Raw genomic sequence first — 23,224 nt, 5'->3', positions numbered from 1 at the left:
CAAGATGGATGACCTCTCCAAACCCTCAGTCTTGTTCCCACTTCATGTTCTTCTGCCCGGTTTGGTCAATAGAGACATGTCATTACAGCTGAAGTATCTTTAGTCCATTTAAGAATCCCAGTACCACTGTGGCAAGATCCAGTAGAGCCCCACCAGATGTCTGGACTGTTGTGTGAGCATGAGTGAATGTGTATGAGAGAGAGAGAGAGAGAGAGAGAGAGAGAGAGAGAGAGAGAGAGAGAGATGCTGGCTGTCTGGTCTCTCACCAATTGCAATGCTCTCAGGTCCCCTGTACTAATACAGCTCAGAAGAACGGAAGATGTGAAAGGACACCTCATTACTCATATCAACCTTGCTTTATTCAACTCCTAGAGACTGCCTATAGGTTAAATACTGATGTGTTTATTAATGAAAAAGATCTAACTGACTATATATATGTCTTTCTGTGTATTTTTTGCATATCTTTAGAAAGGCCCATCTAATCTCCTTCACACCATGTGGGTTTGTTGCTTGGAACACATGGGATTGGTTTGTTAAATTTGGTGCAATTTGGACCCGCAACACTTTCAGTATTAATACACTTCAGGAATACTTCAGGGCAGCGGGCTTATTGACTGCAGTTCTCTTTGCAACCTCACATAACGAGTTGATGACCAATGTTCCCGGTGCATGACTTGATATTAACTTATAAGGTTAACAACATTACTACCAGCAAAATAACTCTGCTAAGTGATTTAGTGATTTGGGGGTCCAAGGTTGTCTGGCTTTACTTTTTACTCTCTCACTGGGCATGTTGGTATTAGAAGTGGCCAAAGAAGAACTACTCAAAACTAGTTTTTTTTCCTATTGTAAACTTTAAACTATTAATAGTAAAACTATTACTACCACACAGTAAAAGTCTTTAATTAATTAATGAATGTGTACTCTAAGTAAATCATGAAAGAGAGGCATTATTAATAGAGCTTAATCAAATGTACTTCACGTCAAGATGAAGGTTTCAGTTCTTATATGATGCAGAATAGTATGTCATGTAATCATTTTTTATATCTAAACATCCTAATAAATCTATCGTTGTTTGGGGCCCTTTTAATTAAGGTTGCTGACCATGGTGTATTTCATTACTGATCCTAACCGTGAGTAGCTACAACTTAGGTGTGTTACGTATGTCATGTGTCAAGTGTGCTGCTGAGGACCCAGAAGCTCAAGTGGTGATTATAAAGTTGTTTGTATGAGCGGTTGTCGAGAAAAAAGCTGCAACTAGCAACACCACAGGCCAAACATGCAGCCCATTCTAAACAGGCGTGTCACTACATGTATTCATGTTGTACTTTCTATATGCTGATAGTGGAGCTGGATCATCAACAATCTAAATAAAGGAAAGGGGGCAGTGATAGAACAAGAGTCATCTTTGATCAGTCATTTAACAGATGGAGATAATTGTGGATGTGGATTCACAACCGATCCAGAATTGGCCCACTTTCTCCTCGACTGGTATGTAATATGCAGGAGTGAAAGTGGATTAAAGGGCCGATGCCTGTAACCATAGTCCTGCTTCCGTGTGCTTGTGGAGAGAGGTGAGGCTCTGCTTGTTCAGTCACCTGCAAAACCTGAGTGAGTGATTGAGTCTGTGCGGAAGCTAGGTGGCCAGCTAGCAGAGAAGTTAGCGAGCAGTGAGTTGCTGAAAGTTGCCAATTTGGCAACAGAGTGTGTGTGTGTGTGTGTGTGTGTGTGTGTGTGTGTGTGGTGTGTGTGTGTGTGCGTGTGTGTGTGTGTGCGCACACACACACAAGTCCCACAATAACAACATGACAACCATTCACACTAAGATGGTTGAATACAGAAGAAGAAGAAAAAATGTGGATAAAGCAAATCTAAAACAAATGATACTACACTAAACAAAACCTCGTAATATATAGATTCAATAAACTATATGCAACACAAGGGCTGCTCTCTACCAAGCATGAATTGTGCATCCGTGTTTTCCTTTGGCTTTCAGAGCACCAACACACATGTAACTCTATGCCTGTATCAAATAAGACGGATGCATTTGTGGATGAGGTGAATCAGAACCTGCTCCTATTATATAATGTACAGTTGCTTCCTCTTCTGACAGATGGAAGCCAATATAGCAAAAACAATGTTACAGTTCGAAAAAGTGACTCGGAACTATTATGAAACCTGGCTCAAAATGCATGTTAAGGTGTCGTATGTACACTGACTGTTCACCAAGAAAATAAACGGTCATCATTTGCAGGTACTTCATGTCACATTTCATTTGTGTAACTGGATGAATTTGACAAAACAAAAAATGTAATACATTATTTCAACACATCCTCTTTCATAAACAACAGGATAGGTTGTTATGCAAGTGACTCCCCAAAATGACATATATGTTCGTTTTTATCGTTCTATTCAGTGTTAAACACACTGTTACAAACCGGCTAAAAGACTGCAACATAAATGGGAGGTGGTGAGTATTTAAAGGTGGAACTACACCAGCTGATCAACATCCAAGACAGAAGAGACAGCAAACAGGACACAGACCTCTAGTGGAAAGGAGGGGTTGTCACAATATGGTGAACGTTTTGACACTGTACTGCGTGGTTAGGTTTAAGAAGAAATCATGTATGTGATGTAGCATGTGAAGTGGTTACGTAGTAAAATATTTATGTATTAAGTAATTACATACATCCTTAGAATATCTACTAAGTCAATGTGTTGACTGTTGGTTTCACAGTGTACACGACCAGCAGTCTCCTGGGTGAAAGTCCTGTGTTAGTTTGACTCATCCAACCACCCTGACCTCTTTCAGACTCGGCTGCTCTTTATAGAACATAGTCATATTTCCTCCTTTGCTCCCATCGTAATCATTACGGCCACTGGAGATCATCGCCTAACAATAAATGTAAATATGTGTCGTAAAAGCTACTAACAAACGGTCTATACAGACCTATTTCTGGGGTGAGGATCAATTGCATTGTTTAGTTAAATACAAAGTTATATGCAAAACATATGGCATATTTCAAAAAGCATATGTATGCAAATGCAAATGTATTACACGTTCCAAATGTGATGAACATGAGATACACGTGCTTCTTTTGTACAGGACAAAAGAAAACATACGGCCCTTTATCGAATTGTGGTCGGCCTGAAATCTCCATAACACAGACACAACAGTCAACTGCCTCTCTTCAGTCTTTAAATGAGTTCACTGGGTCAAGATACTGCACTGATTATTCCATTCAAGATGCAGCCATTTCTACAAGGAGACGCTCTTCAAAGCTGTCCACTACACACATATGATATTTGCTTATCAATTTGACGATACTGCCGCGTTGTTTAAAGCCTGGCGTATCAGACAGACACGCTGGAGGCTACTAGATGTTTCCTACAGGCAGCATCACTGTGTCTTCTGGTGGAAAAACAGAGACAATGAGAATTCAGCACACTGAGACTTATAGTCTTTTCACAAATACTCTGCTACAAAACAATCCCACACGATTTAGTGAAATGTCCACACTTCACGTTCACTTAGGTTGGGGGAACGGAAGCATTTCCTACTGTTCTGTGAAGCTGTTGCATTGCACCTGTTTTGCTTAGGTTGAAATGATTTTACCTTTCAAGCCCTCGTTGTTTTAGGAGCTTTAGAGCACGCTCAGTTCTCAGTGTCAACAGCACCTCCTTTCTCAAATGGAAAAATAAGACACAAGAAGCTGTCAGAAGGGCTCCCCAGTGAAATGCTGCCAGTGAAAGAGCTGTTTAGAGTAAATGTAATTCTGCTGTTTGCCTTCTCTGTACCGTTCCCCAGACTGTCCCAACCTCTCAGTTTATTGTTTGGGTTTTGTTGTCTTCCTCTCTTCACCATCTCCTCCTCCCTCAGCTTGTTAATTTGACTCTTTCCTGTAGTTTTGGATCACTGCTGCTGTTGTAAACTGCCTGCTGAGACAAGCAAATCAAAGCCTCTGCCTCATACATCCCAATTCTCATATGTAGTTATGTGTGAATATGAATGTCAATGTGTAGGTGTGGGTTGTGTATGTGGGCGTTCAAGAAGAACCAACAGTGTTTTTGCATGAAAAATGTCAGTGAGATGGAAGAAATGAGTGTATGTTTCCTGGACGGGTGTGTGCATGTATGCGTGTCGGTGGTTTCTGTGTATTTCTTCCATGTCTTTGAATGTCACGTGTAGCGCTGCTTGAATGGAAAAAAGAAAAATTAACAAAACAAACAGCTGCAGAGCCCTCAGTGTTTGGTTAGAGATGTTCGCTGTCATCTAGTCTAGTATGCACTATGCTGCCGCATTCATTTATTCCTGAAAGAGATGCCACAGAGGGCAAGCTAGAATATCCAAGCTAAGTGTCTTGACCCTGAAGAACTGAACTGTTGCCAACAGAAAAGTGTACGCTACTTGAACAATGACTGTAAATGTGTTCTGTTTGATTTGTAAAAGCTTGGTAAGCAGTTTAATACTATATTCAGGTTTATAGAGGGTGAGGGAGCCCCTTTGGGTGCAGCATCGTGAGTGGTGCAGATGCTGATCTTGGACATGGATCTGTCAATCAAACAATGAGACCACCTGCCTGAGTGACATGACTCGTCAGAGTGCAGAACACAAGGGAAAATTATGATGAGGCTCAAAAACTGGGAAAACAAATTCCTCCCCGTGAGCTCAGCCGAAGCTAACTGCTTGGTGGTAGAAACAGGAAGAACACGAAGAAATTATTAATTCAGGTTGTGGTATCTATATTTGAACAATCTGCATGCATACTCTGATAATGAGAATGAAGGCCAAATGAGTGGGATTTTCCTAAAAAGTAAATCAATGTGTAGAAAATAGTCGATTTTTAAAGTGGGTTTGTGCAAGGGAACCGACAGGAGCAGCAGCACTGGAGCAGCAGCAAATCATATTTAAATAAAACAAATATATATATAATTGTATTATTGTGACTATTTTCATCGCTGAACCTATCCATCAAACAGCTATGCTCTCTTCAAAGTCACCAGACTTTGGACAAAAACAGTCAAAATAATTTCACCTGTCTATCAGTTAGTTTGTGTTATTGTGTGACGTTGCAGAATCCAAACCCTTTAAATCCCCATTCATATTTATTATACTGTCTACAGAATATTTATTTATTCTATGGACAATATAAATTGGGCAGGTAATAGTTCTTCTCTCTGACAAAATAACGCTAACGATGACATCAGTAGGTATTTATAGAGGCAAATTAAAAGTTCTCTGCCAAGTACATACTAAACTCGTATTAACTCTGTGGCTATAAGAGAGTAAGATCAGAGTAATATGAGAGGCGTTTTTTAGGTCTTTCTAGCAGCGCATCCTGTGAAGCTCAAATGGAAAAGCAAGGCACCTGAGCTATAAATATACAATATAATCTGTATTTTTAATCATGTTGCAAGTACACATCGTGTACAGCCCTCAGCTCACTGAGCCACCAGGATCCCCTCACATCCTCAGACTCTGTGGTGTAATCCTCCCGTACTGTCACAACAGCTAAATCTGCCACCTGTGTCATACCCGATCCTATTATCTCCCCTTTACAATCTAAACACCACTGGAGGTGTCTGACATCGTGCTGGAGAGATAGACAGGTGCATCCTGTTTGAAATTCCTGTCACACTGGCTTTGCTGAACTTTTCCTTCCAGCCTATTTCACGGCTGATCCATCATGCATGTCAAGTGTGTCTGTTTAACCCACTAAAGGACGCAGTTGGCCTTCATTACACTACTTCCTGACTCCCAAAATGCTTTGCTCTCCAGTTTCTACCATGATTCTGATGTGTTAGGGGGTTGTGTGGTTATGGGAAGTTGGATGTGCAGCAGAGCTTCAAATTGGCTCTCCTTGCCTCATGTTGAGAGCTGCAGCTTTCTGAGGTAATAGACATGCAAATAACACAGGGTGTGTGCTTATATTTCCAGGCGCCGTTGCGTCCCGGCACTTGGTCAATAACATTATGGAAATGTGCCGTGGATGCTTTGGATCTCACTGTTTGAGTTGGATAACAAGGCAGTCCAATGAGCCTGTTAGCACGGCGACAGTGACAGAATGAGGTGTTTGTGTTGTCACACAGGTGATCAAAGTTCTACGCTGCTTTTGCCTGTTTACCCCATTTACCAAAGGAAACGTGTGCAAACACATTGACACGCTCTCGTTCTCTGTTCTCACTTTCTGTTTTTCAACTGTCGAAGTTTCCGTTTGCCGAGTGTGATTGCTCATCAAAACCACCGTCACACTGTGGTTTGCATCTACTGCATGCTTGTTCTCCAGTTTATTTATTTATCGCAGCACCTTCGATTAACTTGAAGGGATGATGTAAACAGTGTTTGCAGAGAACAGGCCCAGCCCTGTTGATTTTGACATTTAACCAGGTGAAAAATTAAGATACAGCTTTTGTGGAGCATGTTTGTTTAATTTTGTTGGCATAATTATTGCCATTCTCAAGACAATTTCTCCACCCAAATAGGGGCTTTGTGTGCCACTTGGAAGTGCATGTGTGTAAGAATAGAGTCCAGTGGGAAATTTGAACATCTGTGTCTCACTGTCTCACTGTGCCCAAGAGAGAGCTGAAAATAGATGGTTTGCCTATAAGGAATCTGCTTCTGCAGGTAGAATATCAAAAGAAAAAAGAAAAAGATTAAACACATGGTTAACCTGACATGGTTATATTTTTGCACAGTTGCAGCTTGCACTCGTTACACTTACAATAAAGCTGTTCTCCGTAGTGACGTTGTCTTTCATGGAAGAATGTATTAGAAGATAAATAAATACATTTTAGAAAAGGGGAAAAGGTTATTTTTAGGGCACCATCAGCTGTTCCCAGACCCAGACAGATGCAGTCTGATAAAATGTTTCTTTTCACCCAAGAGGATCGACAGTGCCAGAGCAAGAACTTTAAGGACTGATGCAGGCCATGGCTTAAACGGTTATGTCTCTAAAAGTTGTGATTGTGTGAACTATCAAAACTCGTTTTCGTTTTTACCACAATGGGTCTTTGTCATGGGAGGGGAGGAGAGTAGTGGGGGGGGGGCATCAGCACTCTGCCCTCTGAGGGAAATTTGTAATTTGTGACTTTGGGCTATACAAAATAAAGTGAATTAATTTGAATTGAATACGTTGAAACGTCAAGACTGGACCAATAAATATCTGAAGGTAGATTTGAAGGGTTTTCTGGAATGATGAGATGAGAGCGACTTTTGACGGACCAAATGGATGGGCCTTGGCTGGATCAGTAATGGGCACAGAGCTCCAGCAACTCAGCAAGGTGCAGGTGCGGTACTGGCATTGGCTGGTATTAAAGATGAGCTAGTTGAATATGGACTCAAAATCAACTCCCAAACCTAATGCCAGTTTTTAGAAGATACTTTCTTCAAGCAGTGGTCCAGGAAAAAGTCTGTATCCTTCAAGAAGAACATGATTTTTATGCAGGACAATGCTCCATCGCATGCATCAAAGTACTCCACTGCGTGGCTAGCGGGTAAAGGCCTTAAAGATGAAAGAATGATGGCATGGCAACCTTCCTTACCGGCCCTAAACCCTACTGACAACTTGTTGGCCCTTCTTAAATGGGAGATTTAAAGGAAGGAAAACAGCACACCTCTCTGAACAGTCTGGATGCTGTTGTTGCTGCTGCACATCAAATGTTGATCATCAACAGAATCCATTAATGGAAGGCTTATTCCTGTTATTGAAAAGGGCTATATTAATTACAGATTTTTTTAAATGTTTTATTATTCTCACTTTAACAGATGAGAATAAACAAGATGGGACCATTTTCGTTTCAGTTAGTTGCATAATAATACTGCACACATAGATATTCTCCTAAGAAAGCCCAAACCTCACTTTTACTGTCTTAAATATTCCAGTTTGAGGTTTCTTAACATTTTGGATTGACCGAGAGCACTGTTGTTCAAAAATAAAACGTATCATAATTGTGCACCCATTGTAGTGCCCTGTGATCAACTGGCGACCTGTCCAGGGTGAACCCTGCCTTCGCCCAATGTCAGCTGGGATAACCTCCAGCGCCCACTAAATATGATAAGCGGTTTGGATAATGGGATGGGTTTAGTCCTCAGTTGGTATCTTATATAAGATGTGGTTTTGCAAGCAAAAAGCAGTGGTCCACCACTCAACATATTTTTTCTTTCATATCAGTCTATTCATTGTAAAATGGTATTATCAGTTTTAAATACGTTTGGTGATGTTAAGTAATGACCACTGTGATTGCTTGTGAGTCAATACTTCCTTTGTAATCAAAAAACATGTAATTGTACATAATCCATATGAGGGTGTTGCTCTTTACCCCACGTTTCTGCCATTGTAGGACATGTCAGGTGGATTGAGAGTTGTATTGAAATAAATAAATCCCCCTGAAGCATCATTTGTGATGCCATTGCATACTGTTAGTCACATGTTAGAGCAGCTTTCCAAGACCCTGACAATTAATATGTAAAGAAAATAAATGACTCCTTCTTCCACCAGAGGGAAACTTGTGGGCCAGTTCATGACAATGTGGACTCCTCATTAAGACATAATGAAGGACCAGCAGTAAGGCTGGTTATATGCAGACTCATATGGCTCAGGTTTGATCCTTTACAGCCAGACACACACACACACACACACACACACACACTGAGACACTTAACCTCAGACCCCAACCGGAGGGAGGAAAGAGACTATCCCTCTTGGGGTTGAACAAAGTCTGTCAAATCAAACAGTGTGTGTTTATCCCTCTCTGACTCATTCCCCCTGTCTGTCAGTGTCATTATGTCTTTTTATCTCTCTACCCCTCTTCTCTCTTTCTCTCTCCATAAGCAGCTTTAGAAACGCCACTCTGAGCTGAAGCCACTACCCGAGCATGTCTTCCCTCCGGCTTACACACCGACTGCAGTGGGTCAGACTCTTTAACTGTGAGCCTATCTATATGGCACGATAGGTCATACAGTTGCCACTTGTGTTTGCTGCAGGGATTAAAGCACAACTCTCTAATTGCAATACACTGGTGCCCTCTTGTGAAAGAGCAGTACACCACTGCTTGTTTTGTTTGTGCTTTAATTCAATACAGTATAATGCAAATCCATTATTTAGAAGGAAATAACCTTTTATACAATAACCAATTAGTCATAATGTTTCTGTCTTTTTATTTGTACCGTTTGTATGTGTTTTTGTACAGGTCTGTAGTTTGAATTATGGAGACTCAACAATGGTTTGCATGGATTCTGCAATAGCAACACTGTAAATAAAGAAACTGACTTAACATTCCCCAAAATTGCTTCAGAAAAGACCACGCCATAAAGTGGAAGTAGTCCATGTATTGGGGCACATATTAAAATATATAGAGTTCTAAGAAATGTATTTATGCTATGCTGGATATTACCCATACACAATACAGCCTTACTACAGACTGTATGTTTATTCAGAGTGTTCAACATCACAAGAATAAAAGTCAGTACATGCAGGGCCAGCATTGCCTTATTTATGCTGTATAATGCAAATGCCTTTTGGCATTTAAATGAGTATTCCCAGATGCGTTCCTCCATATGACCTTGCCATATTCTCACACTGTCAAGTGGAAGTCATTGTGAGTTGCATGACCTGTGTATCTATGGTTGTATGTACTGTCAAAATCCGAGAGCGTAACTATGTTACACCAATCACTTACTAAATAAATAGGTTTTAGAAGATTATATATATATATATATATATATATATATATATATATATATACTGTATATGTGTATATATATAAACATATTTATTTATATATATATATATATGTGTATATATATATATTCAATTCAATTCAGTTTATTTTGTGTAGCCCAATATCACAAATTACAAACTCCCCTCAGAGGGCTTTACAATCTGTACACATATGACATCCCTGACCTTTGACCTCACATCGGATCAGGAAAAACTCCCCAAAAATAACCTTTGACAGGGAAAAAAGGGAAGAAACCTTCAGGAGAGCAACAGAGGAGGATCCCTCTCCCCGGATGGACAGATGAATAGATGTCATGTGTACAGAATGAACAGCATTTACAAAGTTACATAAACACATTACATGAATATAACAATGTATGAATGACCTCCACAATCCATGAAACAGAAGGAGGTAGAGAGGAGGGGGGGCGGGGCATCAGCAGGGCCAACGCGAGACCGGCTCACCAGGCATCAGACACCTCCAGGTCCAATGGACCCTATGAGACGTGAAGTCACAAAGACTCCGGGGAGGAAGCAGAGTTAATAAGGTGCAATGGAGAGATGTAAATTCATCCATAAGGAGAGAGAGAACAGGAGATAGGTGCTCAGTGTATCCTAAAACATCCCCCAGCAGCCTATAAGCCTATAGCAGCATATCAAGGGGCTCGACCAGGGCAAAGTGGAAGCTGGTTCCATAAAAGAGGAGCTTGATAACTGAAGGCTCTTGCTCCCATCCTACTTTTTAGGACTCTAGGAACCACAAGTAGCCCCGCATTTAGTGAGTGCAGCTCTCTAGTGGGGCAATATGGTACTACAAGCTCCTTAAGATATGAAGGTGCATCACCAATCAAGGCTTTGTAGGTGAGGAGAAGAATTTTAAATGTGATTCTTGATTTTACAGGGAGCCAGTGCAGAGCAGCTAATACAGGAGTCATGTGATCTCTTTTCTTAGTTTTTGAGAGTACACGAGCTGCAGCATTCTGGATCAACTGGAGGGATTTAAGAGACTTATTAGAGCAGTCTGATAATAAGGAGTTGTAGTAATCTAGTCTAGAAGTAACAAACGCGTGAACCAGCTTTTCTGCATCTTTTTGAGACAAGATGTGCCTGATTTTTTAAATGTTAAGTAGATGAAAAAATGCAATCCTTCAGATTAGCTTCACGTGGGAGTTAAAGGACAAGTCTCGGTCAAAGATAACACAGAGATTCTTTACAGTGGTGTTGGATGCCAGGGAAATGCCATCTACAGAAACCACATCACCAGATAATTGATCTCTGAGGTGTTCAGGGCCCAGTAAAATAACTTCAGTTTTGTCTGAGTTTAACATCAGGAAGTTGCAGGTCATCCATGTTTTTATGTCTTTAAGATATTCTTGAATTTTAGCGAGCTGGTTGGTCTCTTCTGGTTTGATCGATAGATATAATTGAGTATCGTCTGCATAGCAATGAAAGTTTATGCAGTGTTTCCTGATAATATTGCCCAAAGGAAGCATATATAAGGTAAATAAAATTGGTCCAAGCACAGAATCTTGTGGAACTCCGTGATTAACGCTGGTGGTCATTGAGGTTTCATCGTTTACAAATACAAATTGAGATCCATCTGATAAATAGGATTTAAACCAACTTAGTGCCGTACCTGAAATGCCAATCGACTGATCCAGTCTCTGTAATAGGATGTCATGATCAATGGTGTCGAACGCAGCACTAAGGTCTAATAATACCAGTACGGAGATGAGTCCTTTATCTGATGCAATTAGGAGGTCATTTGTAATTTTCACCAGAGCTGTCTCTGTGCTGTGGTGTTTTCTAAATCCTCAAATAAACTATTATGATGTAGAAAGTCGCACAACTGATTTGCGACTACTATATGTATACGTATATATATATATATATATATACGTATATACGTGTGTATATATATATACGTATATATATGTATACACATATATACGTATATATGTATATATATATATATATATATATATATATATATATATATATGTATAATCTTCTAAAACCTATTTATTTAGTAAGTGATTGGTTTAACATAGTTTATCATGTTCTTAGCTTTACAGTTAACTAAGTCATTTTAATATGTCTTTCATTTCACTACTTCCCTACATGGACTGTACTTGTATGGTGCTTTGCTAGTCTTCCGACCACTCAAAGCATGTTTTAACACTACTTGTCATCATCCACCTATACTGTATGTACCCATTCATACAGGCAAACCAAGGATAAGTGTCTTGCCCAATGATACATCGACATGGACTAGTAGAGCTGGGATCGAACTGCCGTTGATAAAAGGATGACCCTGCTCTACCACTCCATCCGCTCCAGTAGCAGACATGGTGCAACAAAGTAAATTAAAGCTCAATGTAAGCATAATTTGTGACCTTTTCATTACCAGAATAGATAGCTCTGTCTGACTACTGTGAGCTGATCATTTACATTTCTCCAAACTGAAGCTCTTTATAAAGTGCTGCTCTCTACAATCACAGATGAGGATACTATATCAGGGTGATGTAAGGTTAGAAAAACAGTGGAACTACCTTTTTAACCCTTAACTCTGCAGTAGAAATAGTCCTATACTGTGCAAATATTAGTAACTGCTTTATATCCATACAATCTGTACAACTTAAAAGATTATTTAATATTATAATAAATGTTATTCCAATGGTTTAAAAAGTACACATGAACACCAACTCCCTACCAAATCCAAGTGTTAAAACTTAAAAGTGTGTCGACCTCAGTATAAATTACAGCCTACATTGGTACATGTTCTGTTTTTAGAACTGAAAACTGAATCAGGCTCATTTTAATAACTGTCTCACATTTATGTCTATGGTGCAGTTCCAGACCTGATGACATCGCAAGTTTGAGACTACATCTCTGGTTTTTGTATTCTAGAGAGAGAAGTCATGTTCACAAGGACCTTTCCTCGGCAATGGAACCGACATGTTGGATTTCTTCTTTTAGGGGTTGTTGACATATAGCGTTAAAACACTTTGAGTGGTCGGAGGCCTAGAAAAGCATCCTTTGGCCGGTTCCATCCCCGCTCTCCCCATAGTTGCATGTCGAAGTGTCCTTGAGCGAGACACTGAACCCCCAGTTGCTCCCCGGGAGCTTCACTGTAGTCCACTGCTCCTTAATAACTAATGATGGGTCAAATGCAGAAAATAATTTCCCCACTGTGGGATCAAAAAAGGATACATTATTATTATTATTATTATTGTTATTATTATTATTAAAAGTACAGATGATTTACCATTTCTACTTGAAAGGAACTTGGTATGCTGGCATTTGCATGTGTCTGGCTCATGATGCCGAACACCAGGCCGACACGGAACTCTCTGAAATGTCTATAGTACATGTGTATTGTAAGAGTAAGACTACATCGAGGTGAAGCAGTGCCAGTAATAGTGTTTTGTTTGTATTTATTTGAATGCTGTTAAGAGCCCACTTCAGCAACACGTCTGTAGTCATGTCCCTCGTTAAACCATGTGTCTATCTTCTTCTTCTATTTGGCAGACACCAACAGTAAGTACACCAGGGTGTAAAGAGTGTCATTAAGCTTTCATTAAAACACCATCATCATTAGAGAAGGATTAGTTATTCCCTTGGACCATCACTTCAGCAGCTCAGTAATATCAAAACACAATCAAAATTTATTAAAACAATAATGTTAACAGCCCACTGAGAAGAACCACTCGGCTTCCACCGGCCGCCGCCTTCTCTGTGAGTGAGAGTCTACTTTGGTTGGAGATAGGCCTGGAACCACTGTGCCAAAAGCATGTTGGCAGTGAGCTTGTTAGCATGTGAAAACTCCAACAGAGTAGCTTAACGTGGTGCACCCACACACATATTTAACCAAGGCTCCTGCAGGTTCAGCAATGGAAACCCGTTTTCAGATGTTTACTTCCTATAAATATATTTGTCTTCGACAAGATGAAGATTTTGGGTATAGCTCTGCCATGGGCCTCGTATTTCACGTGATATTCTCTTCCCATTCCACTATCTTTGCAATCCAAGGGCAGACGCCCAAGAAGATTGGGATTGGTAGAAATCCACAGAAGCCAGAGCATTGGGGGCAACTGTGGCTCTTAAAGCAGAGCGGGTCTGCCCTCGATCTGAAGATCGGCAATTTGATCCCCGGCTCCTCTAGTACATGTTGTGTCATTTGCCAGTGTGTTTTTTTACACATATATAACTTTATTTGCAATGTTCTAACAAAGTCATTGCACATTTGGTTTACTTGAAAGTCATTGCAATTTTCTTTATTCTATTATTTGAAAAAGCACAGATGGAGGACTCACAAAAAGCTATTTCAATAAAAAGTCATCATAGACCATTTTGTTGGCGGTGGGGCACGAACATGTTTCTTCCTCCAAAGTGGGGCGCGACAGAAAAAGTTTGAGAACCACTGAGTTAAACCATGGCTGGGTGGGCCATTTAAAAACAAGCAGCAGGCTGCAGGTAGTGTTCATTTAATAAAATAATACATTGCAATGTATTTAGATTGCACTTTGAACATTATATTTTAGTGTCATTTTGAATACTTGACCTACATCGATTACGGAACCAAAAAGATAGAACATTGTGAGTGAGTGTTGAAAATGTAAGAAACCTTGGGGAATTGTGTTAAGAGGTCAAAGGGAAGTGTCTTTGCTTAATTCAAAGCAAATCAATTGCTGTAATGAAAGAGTATAATGTTAGAGAATTATGGGGGGGCTTTCTTTTTTAGAAACCCTTTTTTTCTTCAACGCATTTACTGTTTGGTCATTGATTTTGTCCTTTTTCTTTATATGGCCAGCAATTCAAAAGATGTTGTCCATCTCTGGGTTAAACACTTTCATACACTTTACTACACTGATGTAAAAAGTCTTATAGCTGTTGAAAATGTCTTGTTTCTGCAAATGTATTTGATGCCTGTTTAGCAGGAGTATGATGGATTGTGTTGTAAACACAATTTTAACCGCGATTACTAGCAGATACAGAACTGGTCTCCATTCAGAACCAGGTTTCGAGGTCTGTCTCTATTAAAGCAAAGCAATGTCAAATCCACGAGCACAAATTATATGTGTGTAGAGAGCGTGCAACTCAAACAACGGCACACGCAAATTACCTTTGTGAGTGCTTTCGCATCAGACCCCAAACCGGAGGGAGGAAAGAGATGTTTTGCGTGCGCGTACAAAATTGAAACCCGCGATGAGAAAGCCATGCTTTGAGGCCGAGGAGCTTCACCTGGTGCACAACTTCTAGAAATGCTCTTCTACTCCCAAATCTTTGACCTGCTCGCTCGTGGGTGTTTTTTTTTAAATGTTTGACAGTAAGTGGGTGGACACAGTCACCATTGTATCATTACATTTAATTGGTTACAATCCTCGTCTTTGGATAGGCCGGATATCACTCCCGACCCAGACGCTAGGTGACGATATAAATGCGGTTTTCAATCTGCCACTAACCATCTTAGAGGTACATGTTGTACTTTTTAGTTTACTACATCTCAGAGGTACATGTGGTAATTTTACTTTACTACATCTAGAGGTACATGTTGTTTAGGACTAAGCATTCTAAATGAGATATTCAGGTTTTTTGTGACCAGTGTAATAATTCAGTCCGATATTGAATGCCCAAGGCACTCTTTAGCATCTGTCTGACAGGCACCAGGCTTTTAATTAACTGTGATGATAACCCATCCTTTTTGTGTCAACAAAGTATTTTTTTAACCCTGAAGTGTTTTTTGTTGCCCTTGTTTGACTTCACAAAGTTAACCACATGTTGACTTCGACCCTAGTCATTTGATCCAACAGAAAGTGACGGGGTCTTGACCAAGCGTCAGCATGTGCCAAGTTGGAATGAGAAAGGGTTGAAACTACTTAGGTGTCCTCTATCAGGATGGAGTCAATCATAATTGAGTATTCACAGACCATGGTATAAGAAGTTGTAAATGACAGAAAAGTGTACTTCCATGTTTTTCCTTTTCTTTTTCTGTGCTCTCTCCTTTTTTTCCTACATTGCCACATTTGAAGTGTTTGGACTCGCAATGGAAATGTCAGGATCTGTAGTGTTGTTTCGTGTTTCCTGTCTTATTTTGAAGTCCTTGTCTCTCGTGTCCTCTGTTTCTCTTCACTTCCTGTCCCTGTGATTGTCTGCCCTGTTCCTGATTGTTTCCTCCTGTGTCCAATCACCTGCACCAGCCCTCTGTATTTAAGTCCTGTTCATGTCATTCCCCTTTGTCGGTTCGTCTTGTCTAGATCGTGGAAGATCTTGTGTGCGTGTTTTGTATCCTGGTTTTTGAAGCCTGTTTTTGGAATCCTGTTTAGCAATAAAGTTGCTTTTCCATCATTGACGGCGTTTGGGTCCAGTGTTCCTGTCGAGCTGCACATAACAGAAAAAAGATGGATATCAATGCAGCAGAAGCAAAGATTTTGTGGTTTTCTATTCCACACATCCCTTTCCTTACATTATTACATTACCCACAGCGCAACTGCCTAAGGTTAGGTTTGAGTCTTTTTATGCTAGAAGCAGCTACATGGAACTGCTAGCCTTGAGCGGAGAGGAGAGGGGGTTACAATTGTAAGCATACTAATCCCTCCCACTGATTTCTCTTTAATTTTCAAACTTGTAGGCTCAAGCTCCACCTGACGCTGATTCTAGTGACATCACTTGGTATATTAAGTGAATGGAAAGACTTGAAATTTGCTCCAACTGACACATCTGAGTTTAATGAACAAACAGAGGTAAGAACAGAGAGAGAGAGTCAAAAACAGATACAACTGGAGTTCCTGCTGAGTTGTGACATCAGTTGTGAGATCAGTCAGAATATAAATGCATTGCTAGATATAGCCAAATCTAACATATGTACAGTTGTTACACTGGCTGTCTGGGGTGAATAAACAGACTGTAGAAACAGTGTTATGCAAATAACATAAATGCCGCTTTATGGTGCCATTTTCTAGATAGGTGTACGTAAAGGAAAAGGGAAGCTGACCTCTGGTCGTGGGTTACATTTGATACGAATGCACATCAAGCACTAAGCAGTCTGAGACTATGGAATAACAAGTTAGAAACAACGGCATCCTTTTTGAGGCCAGCGCTGACGTGTCTAAATATAATCCCACTGTGTTTGAAAGATTTAGACAAAAGCCATGAAAAGCATTTTGCACCGACTAGACCGAGCTGCCAAAGGCAAAAGCAAGGAATTACTACGGACCAGATGAAGAAAAAAAACATGAATAATGCTGTCCTTATTTCATTTTGGCATTGTTTCTTAGAGGAACTGAATCAACTCCTCTCTCTCTCCCTGAATATATTTATCTCCTTATGTCTTCATCTCTGTGTCTTCTTCATGTCTGTCTGCTGGCGTGAGCTTAGCAAAGTGTCTAATGTTGAGGTGTCAGATATTCACGGGGTTTGGGGGGAGAGGACCCTTCTGCAGTGCTTATTATCTCTAATGCGTTCGCCTCCTCTGCTTTGATCACTGTGGGAGACCGTGTGATGCATCCTGCCATATCATTTGTTGTATGTCTAAAATTCATCTGTCTTTCATACTGTTCTTTCATTTTTTTAAATATCCACATGCACGTTCATACTGACAAATACACATGTTTATGTGTCTGTCTGATGTGGTATAAAATGTTATGTTTCAGGACAAAAAACTGCTGAGTAAAAACTAAGGATTTTACTGAATAAATATGAACCATACTTCATATTTGACCAATCATGAACATCTCTCTTTGTATGGACAGTAGGACTGTATGTATACAGATTAGAGAGATATATGCACTGCATATGTAATGTCCATATGTAGTGATAGACCGTAGAACCCCCACCCCTTCTCAACATAACCCAGGTCCATGAGGATTTTCCAAAGTCAAAATTCCTTCTGTCTCTCTCGGTTTGGCGAGTCAGCCTCAACACTTCAACCGAAACATGTCTAGGTGCCCAAAAGACCTGATACCCAGTAAAGTACACAGTAAGGATGCACCCATTCAACTTTTACAGTCTGATACCGATGCCGTTCCCTGGGCTTTGGGCCAATTGTTATTACCTGTTATTTTCCAAACTTTGTTAAACAAAATGTAACAAATAAATACTTTACTGAATTGTTATGTATCAAAATAATGGCATTTAGTTAAAAAATTATATTGTAAAGTTTTTATAAACATTTGAATTTAGATTTGGATGTACTTTACTACAGTTATAGAATTTAGTAGGGTTTTTTTCAACATAAAGACAAATAAAATTCAGTCCTCATCTACCTGGTCTCATTTCTGCAAACATGACCAAGTTGATTAACGGACTTAATCCATGACCCAGAGTTCAGATCAGGAAGCAGAAGCAGAGTTGTAGTCTTCCACCCTTCTCTGCACTTCCATTCGAGCAGTTACCCACCCTTAACCTCAACTCTATAGAGACTGTGTCTGTCCCACGGCCACTTAAACTAATTAAATCAAAAGTAACCAGAAGAGGAGTCATACTAAATAACCTCATACAGGTTAACATCACTACTGCAACAGTGCAACAAAACAGGATAATTAAATGTGGACTCCTAAAAATTAGATCTCTGTCATCTAAAGCTGTATTAGTAAATGATTTAATATCAGACAATCACATTGATTTATTGTGTCTTACTGAAACCTGGCTGAGGCATGAAGAATATGTCAACCTAAATGAATCAACTCCTCCAAGTCATATTAATACTCACATTCCTCGAGGCACCGGCCGAGGAGGTGGAGTAGCAGCCATCTTTGACTCAAGCCTATTAATGAATCCTAAACCTAAACTAAACTACAACTCATTTAAAGCCTTGTTCTTAGTCTTTCACATCCAACCTGTAAAACATTACAGCCAATTATATTTGTTATACTGTACCGGCCACCAGGTCCATATTCAGAATTTAGATCTGAATTTTCTGAGTGTTTATCAAGTTTAGTCCTTAAAACTGATAAGGTTATTATTGTAGGAGATTTTAATATTCATGTGGATATTGATAATGATTGCCTTAGTACTGCATTTATCTCATTGTTGGACTCGATTGGCTTCTGTCAGAGAGTACAGAAACCCACTCACTGCTTTGGCCACACCCTCCACCTTGTTCTTACATATGGCATTGACATTGAGCATTTGGAGGTCTTCCCACAGAACCCTCTTCTGTCAGACCATTACCTCATAACTTTTGAGTTTATACTCCCGGAGTATACACCGTTAGTCAAAAGTTTCTACACCAGATGTCTAACTGACAGTGCTGTAGCTAAATTTAAAGAAGCGATTCCTTCTGCATTTGATTCAATACCACATCTCAATGTGACGGAGGACTCCTGTGCTAACTTTAGTCCGTCCCAGATTGATCATCTTGTCGATAGTGCTACAGGCTCACTGAGAATGACACTAGACTCGGATACTTGCAGCATACAGAAAATGCAAACAAGAGACATTTTATTTTTGTATTCATTTATTTTGCACACTAATCAACAGTTGGACTGTAGGTGAGCCAGAGTTAGCCAGAGAGGCTAATTTCCATCTGCTGTTGCCGGCCAGATGTTTTTAAGGCCTAAATAAGTAATAAACAGTAAAGAATATTAAGTAAACAAGGAAAAGGGATCCATATTATTACAAAATATAATATCTACAGACAGAATAATTGTTTTGTTGCATGGGGTATTGTTTACTTCCATTGCACATATTTTATTGTATTAACTTTTTTATTTTTTTGGGGTAGTCTACTAGGAGCAGAGCTGGTTGTGCAACCAAACAGTGTCAGGAAGGAAGGTCCTGTGGTACCTCTCCTTCACACACCACAGGAGCTGTACAGAGCTGCCAGTGTGTCCTGCATGGGGTAGGGATGATAGCTTCGCCATCATCCTCCTGTCTCCCACCACCTTCACCGTATCCAGTGTCACATCAACACACTGCTGGCCTTCCTGACAAGTTTATTTAGTCTCTTCCTGTCGGCTGTCGAGTTGCTGCTGCTACTACAACAGACCACTCCATAAAAGATGGCTGATGCCACCACAGAGTCAAAAAAGGTCTTCAGGAGTGTTCCCTGCAATCCAAAATACCTCAGTATCCTCAGCAGGGAGTCTGCTCTGACCCTTTTTATAATGTGCATGAGAGTGATCAGTCCAGTCCAGTTTATTGTTCAAGTGAACACTCGGGTACTTATAAGATTTTACAATCTCATTGTCCATCCTTTTTTTTTGCTTCATGGAATGAACTGGGCCCCGCCTCCAGTGCTGTATCTAGTTCTCTCTATACATCCATGGGAGAGAGGAGCATTCGTGAAAAGTAGCTGTTACCAGGGGCCTTTCTAGGATTCAGAGAAAAGGGGGGCTTAACCCCAAGGCGAGTATCATGTTTGCCCACGTAGCAATTTGTTTTGGGGCCCATTCGGGGCCGTGGATATCCATTGTTTCAGAGAGTTTATAGATTGGTTCAATCAGAAAGAGTGTGCTTTTGCTCTATAGTTTTGCTTGCATTCAGTATACACAAGAGACAGAATTTCAGGGTCATAGTGAAATTTGACAACACAAATATGAACTTTTCTCAAATAGAGAAATCATTTTCTACTATTCGCATCACAATGGATGGAGAATGGACCTGACAGGGTGTACTTTTGAGTTTGTCTCCTTGTTTTATTATGAGCAGAAGGGAAAAACGATTTTGATCAACATTTACATCTATTTTGTTGTCTGTGTAGTTTACATACCTGTGATATGTTATGCTCATTTGGACACTATCACATGAAGTAATTCAGTGTCAAATATACCATTCAATGGAGAAAAAAAACATGAATCTTAATTAATTATCAAATTATAAATATGGTATGATGGGCTAGCTAACTAGCTAGCTTAGTGTTAACATAGCCCACTACAATATTCCTTTGCATTTGCCTCAAGTAAACCTAAATTAAGAAGGTAACACTCGTTAACAACTACTGATAACCACATTCTGTAACTACCTGGACTTACAGTTCACTCCGTGTATCATTTAGTTTGAGCTAACCTCATTGACTATAATCCTGGCTGTCTCCCCAACTAGCACTAATGCTAAACGCTAGCATACACATATCCCAGCCTTGCATCAAATTAACAAATGTGTATAAGAGTTACACTGTATTGTGTCCACTAGTCATACTCTTTACAGTCCTTTTACATCGCCATAATCAGAACAATAGTCAGCATGCTAGCAATTAGCATCATCTAATTGAAAAGGTAATGGCAGCCATGAAGATACATTTCAAAACAGTAGAGTATGTATAAATTGTAACGTAACAAAGTCCAGCTTTGTATGTGGTTTTATGTTCTAAAGCGTAAGATCATGGTTGAAATTAGCAAGGTAGCTAACTAACTAGACAGTCAAATGTAACAACTTATTGCATCATCTATCAACTCCATCCACTTGACACAGAGTAGAAAATGATAATGCTATTTCTAGATAATCAGACATTGACATTGATTCCCCATTGTGTGATGTGTTGATGGATTAATTGCAAGTCCACAGAAGAGAGAGAGAATAATTGTAATATACTGGTGATGGGACATTCTGCATGAAAAGTTTGGAGGTCAGAGTGGATGCATGGGCATGCAAAGTGTTTCATTACCAAACCGGTTCACAGCTCAGCACTTATGGTGAAGGTAATCTGTAATAACTTTAGACCACAATATTTCACGTAACACACCCCAACGAAACCATACTGGAACCACAGATATGGCATATCAGAAAGCACTTCTCTGTGTTGATTAAGAGGCAAGACGTCAATTCTGCAAAAAATACCAAGCATTAGGGACAACTTTATTGTGAGTAACATTCTAAACATGTGGATTAGTCTAAAGAAGTTTTTTTCTATCAATAGAAAATACTCTTTTAATGCATGGTTCTACATTTGGAAAACTTCATCTGTATTAGCAGCCAGTCTACTAGATTTAGAGAACGGAGAGAAGGGCAAGAGAAAGAAAGCAAGAGACAACTAGGACATAAATAACGATAGATAGATAGATAGATAGATAGATAGATAGATAGATAGATAGATAGATAGATAGATAGATAGATAGATAGATAGATAGATAGATAGATAGGGGATTTGTTTGAAGCAGCAGCAGCAAGCATGTTTACATATATAAAATAGCAGTGCAGGACATATTATAATTAAGAATTTAAATAATAAAGGAAAATTAAAAAAAATTGTGTATACAGTGTATTTACGTGTATATAAAGTATATCAAATGAAAGCGGTGCACGGTTTATTGATGTTGTTCAATTTGAGGAGGTTCTGGCCAGAGGTGATTTATTGTAAAGTCTTATAGCGGTGGGCGGGAATGTTCTCCTGCGGTTTGTAAACGCAACATTCAAAGTTGGAACCTCCTCCTCAGTTAAAAGACACCAGAAGTCACGACATATCAGTTTACCGCCATTTTAATAGCTTCCTCTGGGATACATATTTACATCCTGGCACTTGTTTGCTAAATTTCTTATAGAGGTTGATGCCCGGAAACTTCCTGAACACGTCAAACTAATAAAGTACAGGCAGAGGGCAGGACAGAATGAGACATAAAACAGAATCTTGAGGAATCCCGTATATTACCTCTTAGTTTACCTCTGGGTATATGACCTTTGGGTATATTACCTCAGGTACATTACCTATTTGGTAGATTACCTCTGGGTACATTATCTCTCTGTACATTACCTCTGGGTACATTATCTCTCTTTACATTACCTCCGGATACGTTACTTCTGGATTTACATCTGGGTACATTACTTTTGGGACGCTTCTGCTTTTAGCTTGATTTCTTCTGATTCTCTCCCTGTGTTTTGGTATTTCTCTCTAGCTGAGGTGTCAAGAGACGCTGGAAGAAGTCTGACATCGCTGTTGGTTCAACCCATTTCTGCCCTCCTGGCAAAGACGTTACTGTCTTCAACATCCAGTGAGCAGGGAGACTCCTGTAATCCCCTCGCCATGCCTCCCAACACAGGTAAGAAGACAAAATACAATTAATACTAGCAATATTTTGCCTTCCACACAGACACACTGTTTACCAATATGCACCCAAAGCCTGCTCAAGCGTGAATGATCAATTCTACATATTCTGCATATGAACAGGTAATCTATTTCTGGAATCAAAATCTAAATGCAGAATCTGTTTATCGAGATGAGGTCCTGATAAGCTGACGAGCTGCAGAGGCTCGCTGGCAGTAATCCATCGGATGCCGATCATTAGAGTATCAAAATCACAAAAATCGCCCTGTTGGTCTTGGTTGTCTCTTCCAGTTTATCTTTGGGATCCTGAATTAGGAAAACTTTCATGCAGTGTAACGCAAGGCTGCAAATGCTTGACATAGTGTTATTACGAATGGGACATTACTTTGCGGTGACATATCACGTTACCAGATGACACCAAAACAGGTTATTGTGAGTTTATATTTTAAGTTTATTTAATGTAATACTTTCATATTAAGCAGTACCACCTTTAATTTTAACTAACTTACTTAACGCCAAACAAGTA

At 39.7% G+C, this 23,224-nt stretch overlaps 1 protein-coding gene across 1 annotated transcript in view; it reads left to right on the top strand.

Annotated features, from left to right (window-relative positions):
• The window catches only part of LOC117729327 (inactive N-acetylated-alpha-linked acidic dipeptidase-like protein 2), a 256,016-nt gene that overhangs the window by 91,517 nt on the left and 141,275 nt on the right, over positions 1-23,224 (top strand). Inside the window, 1 exon segment of the mRNA XM_034530303.1 lies at positions 22,550-22,693. Within this exon segment, the coding sequence (XP_034386194.1) occupies positions 22,550-22,693 (144 nt within the window).

The sequence above is a fragment of the Cyclopterus lumpus genome, chromosome 4 (assembly GCF_009769545.1).
Source record: "Cyclopterus lumpus isolate fCycLum1 chromosome 4, fCycLum1.pri, whole genome shotgun sequence".
In the NCBI taxonomy this organism is placed as follows: domain Eukaryota; kingdom Metazoa; phylum Chordata; class Actinopteri; order Perciformes; family Cyclopteridae; genus Cyclopterus; species Cyclopterus lumpus.
This window is presented reverse-complemented; position numbering and strand designations above follow the sequence as displayed.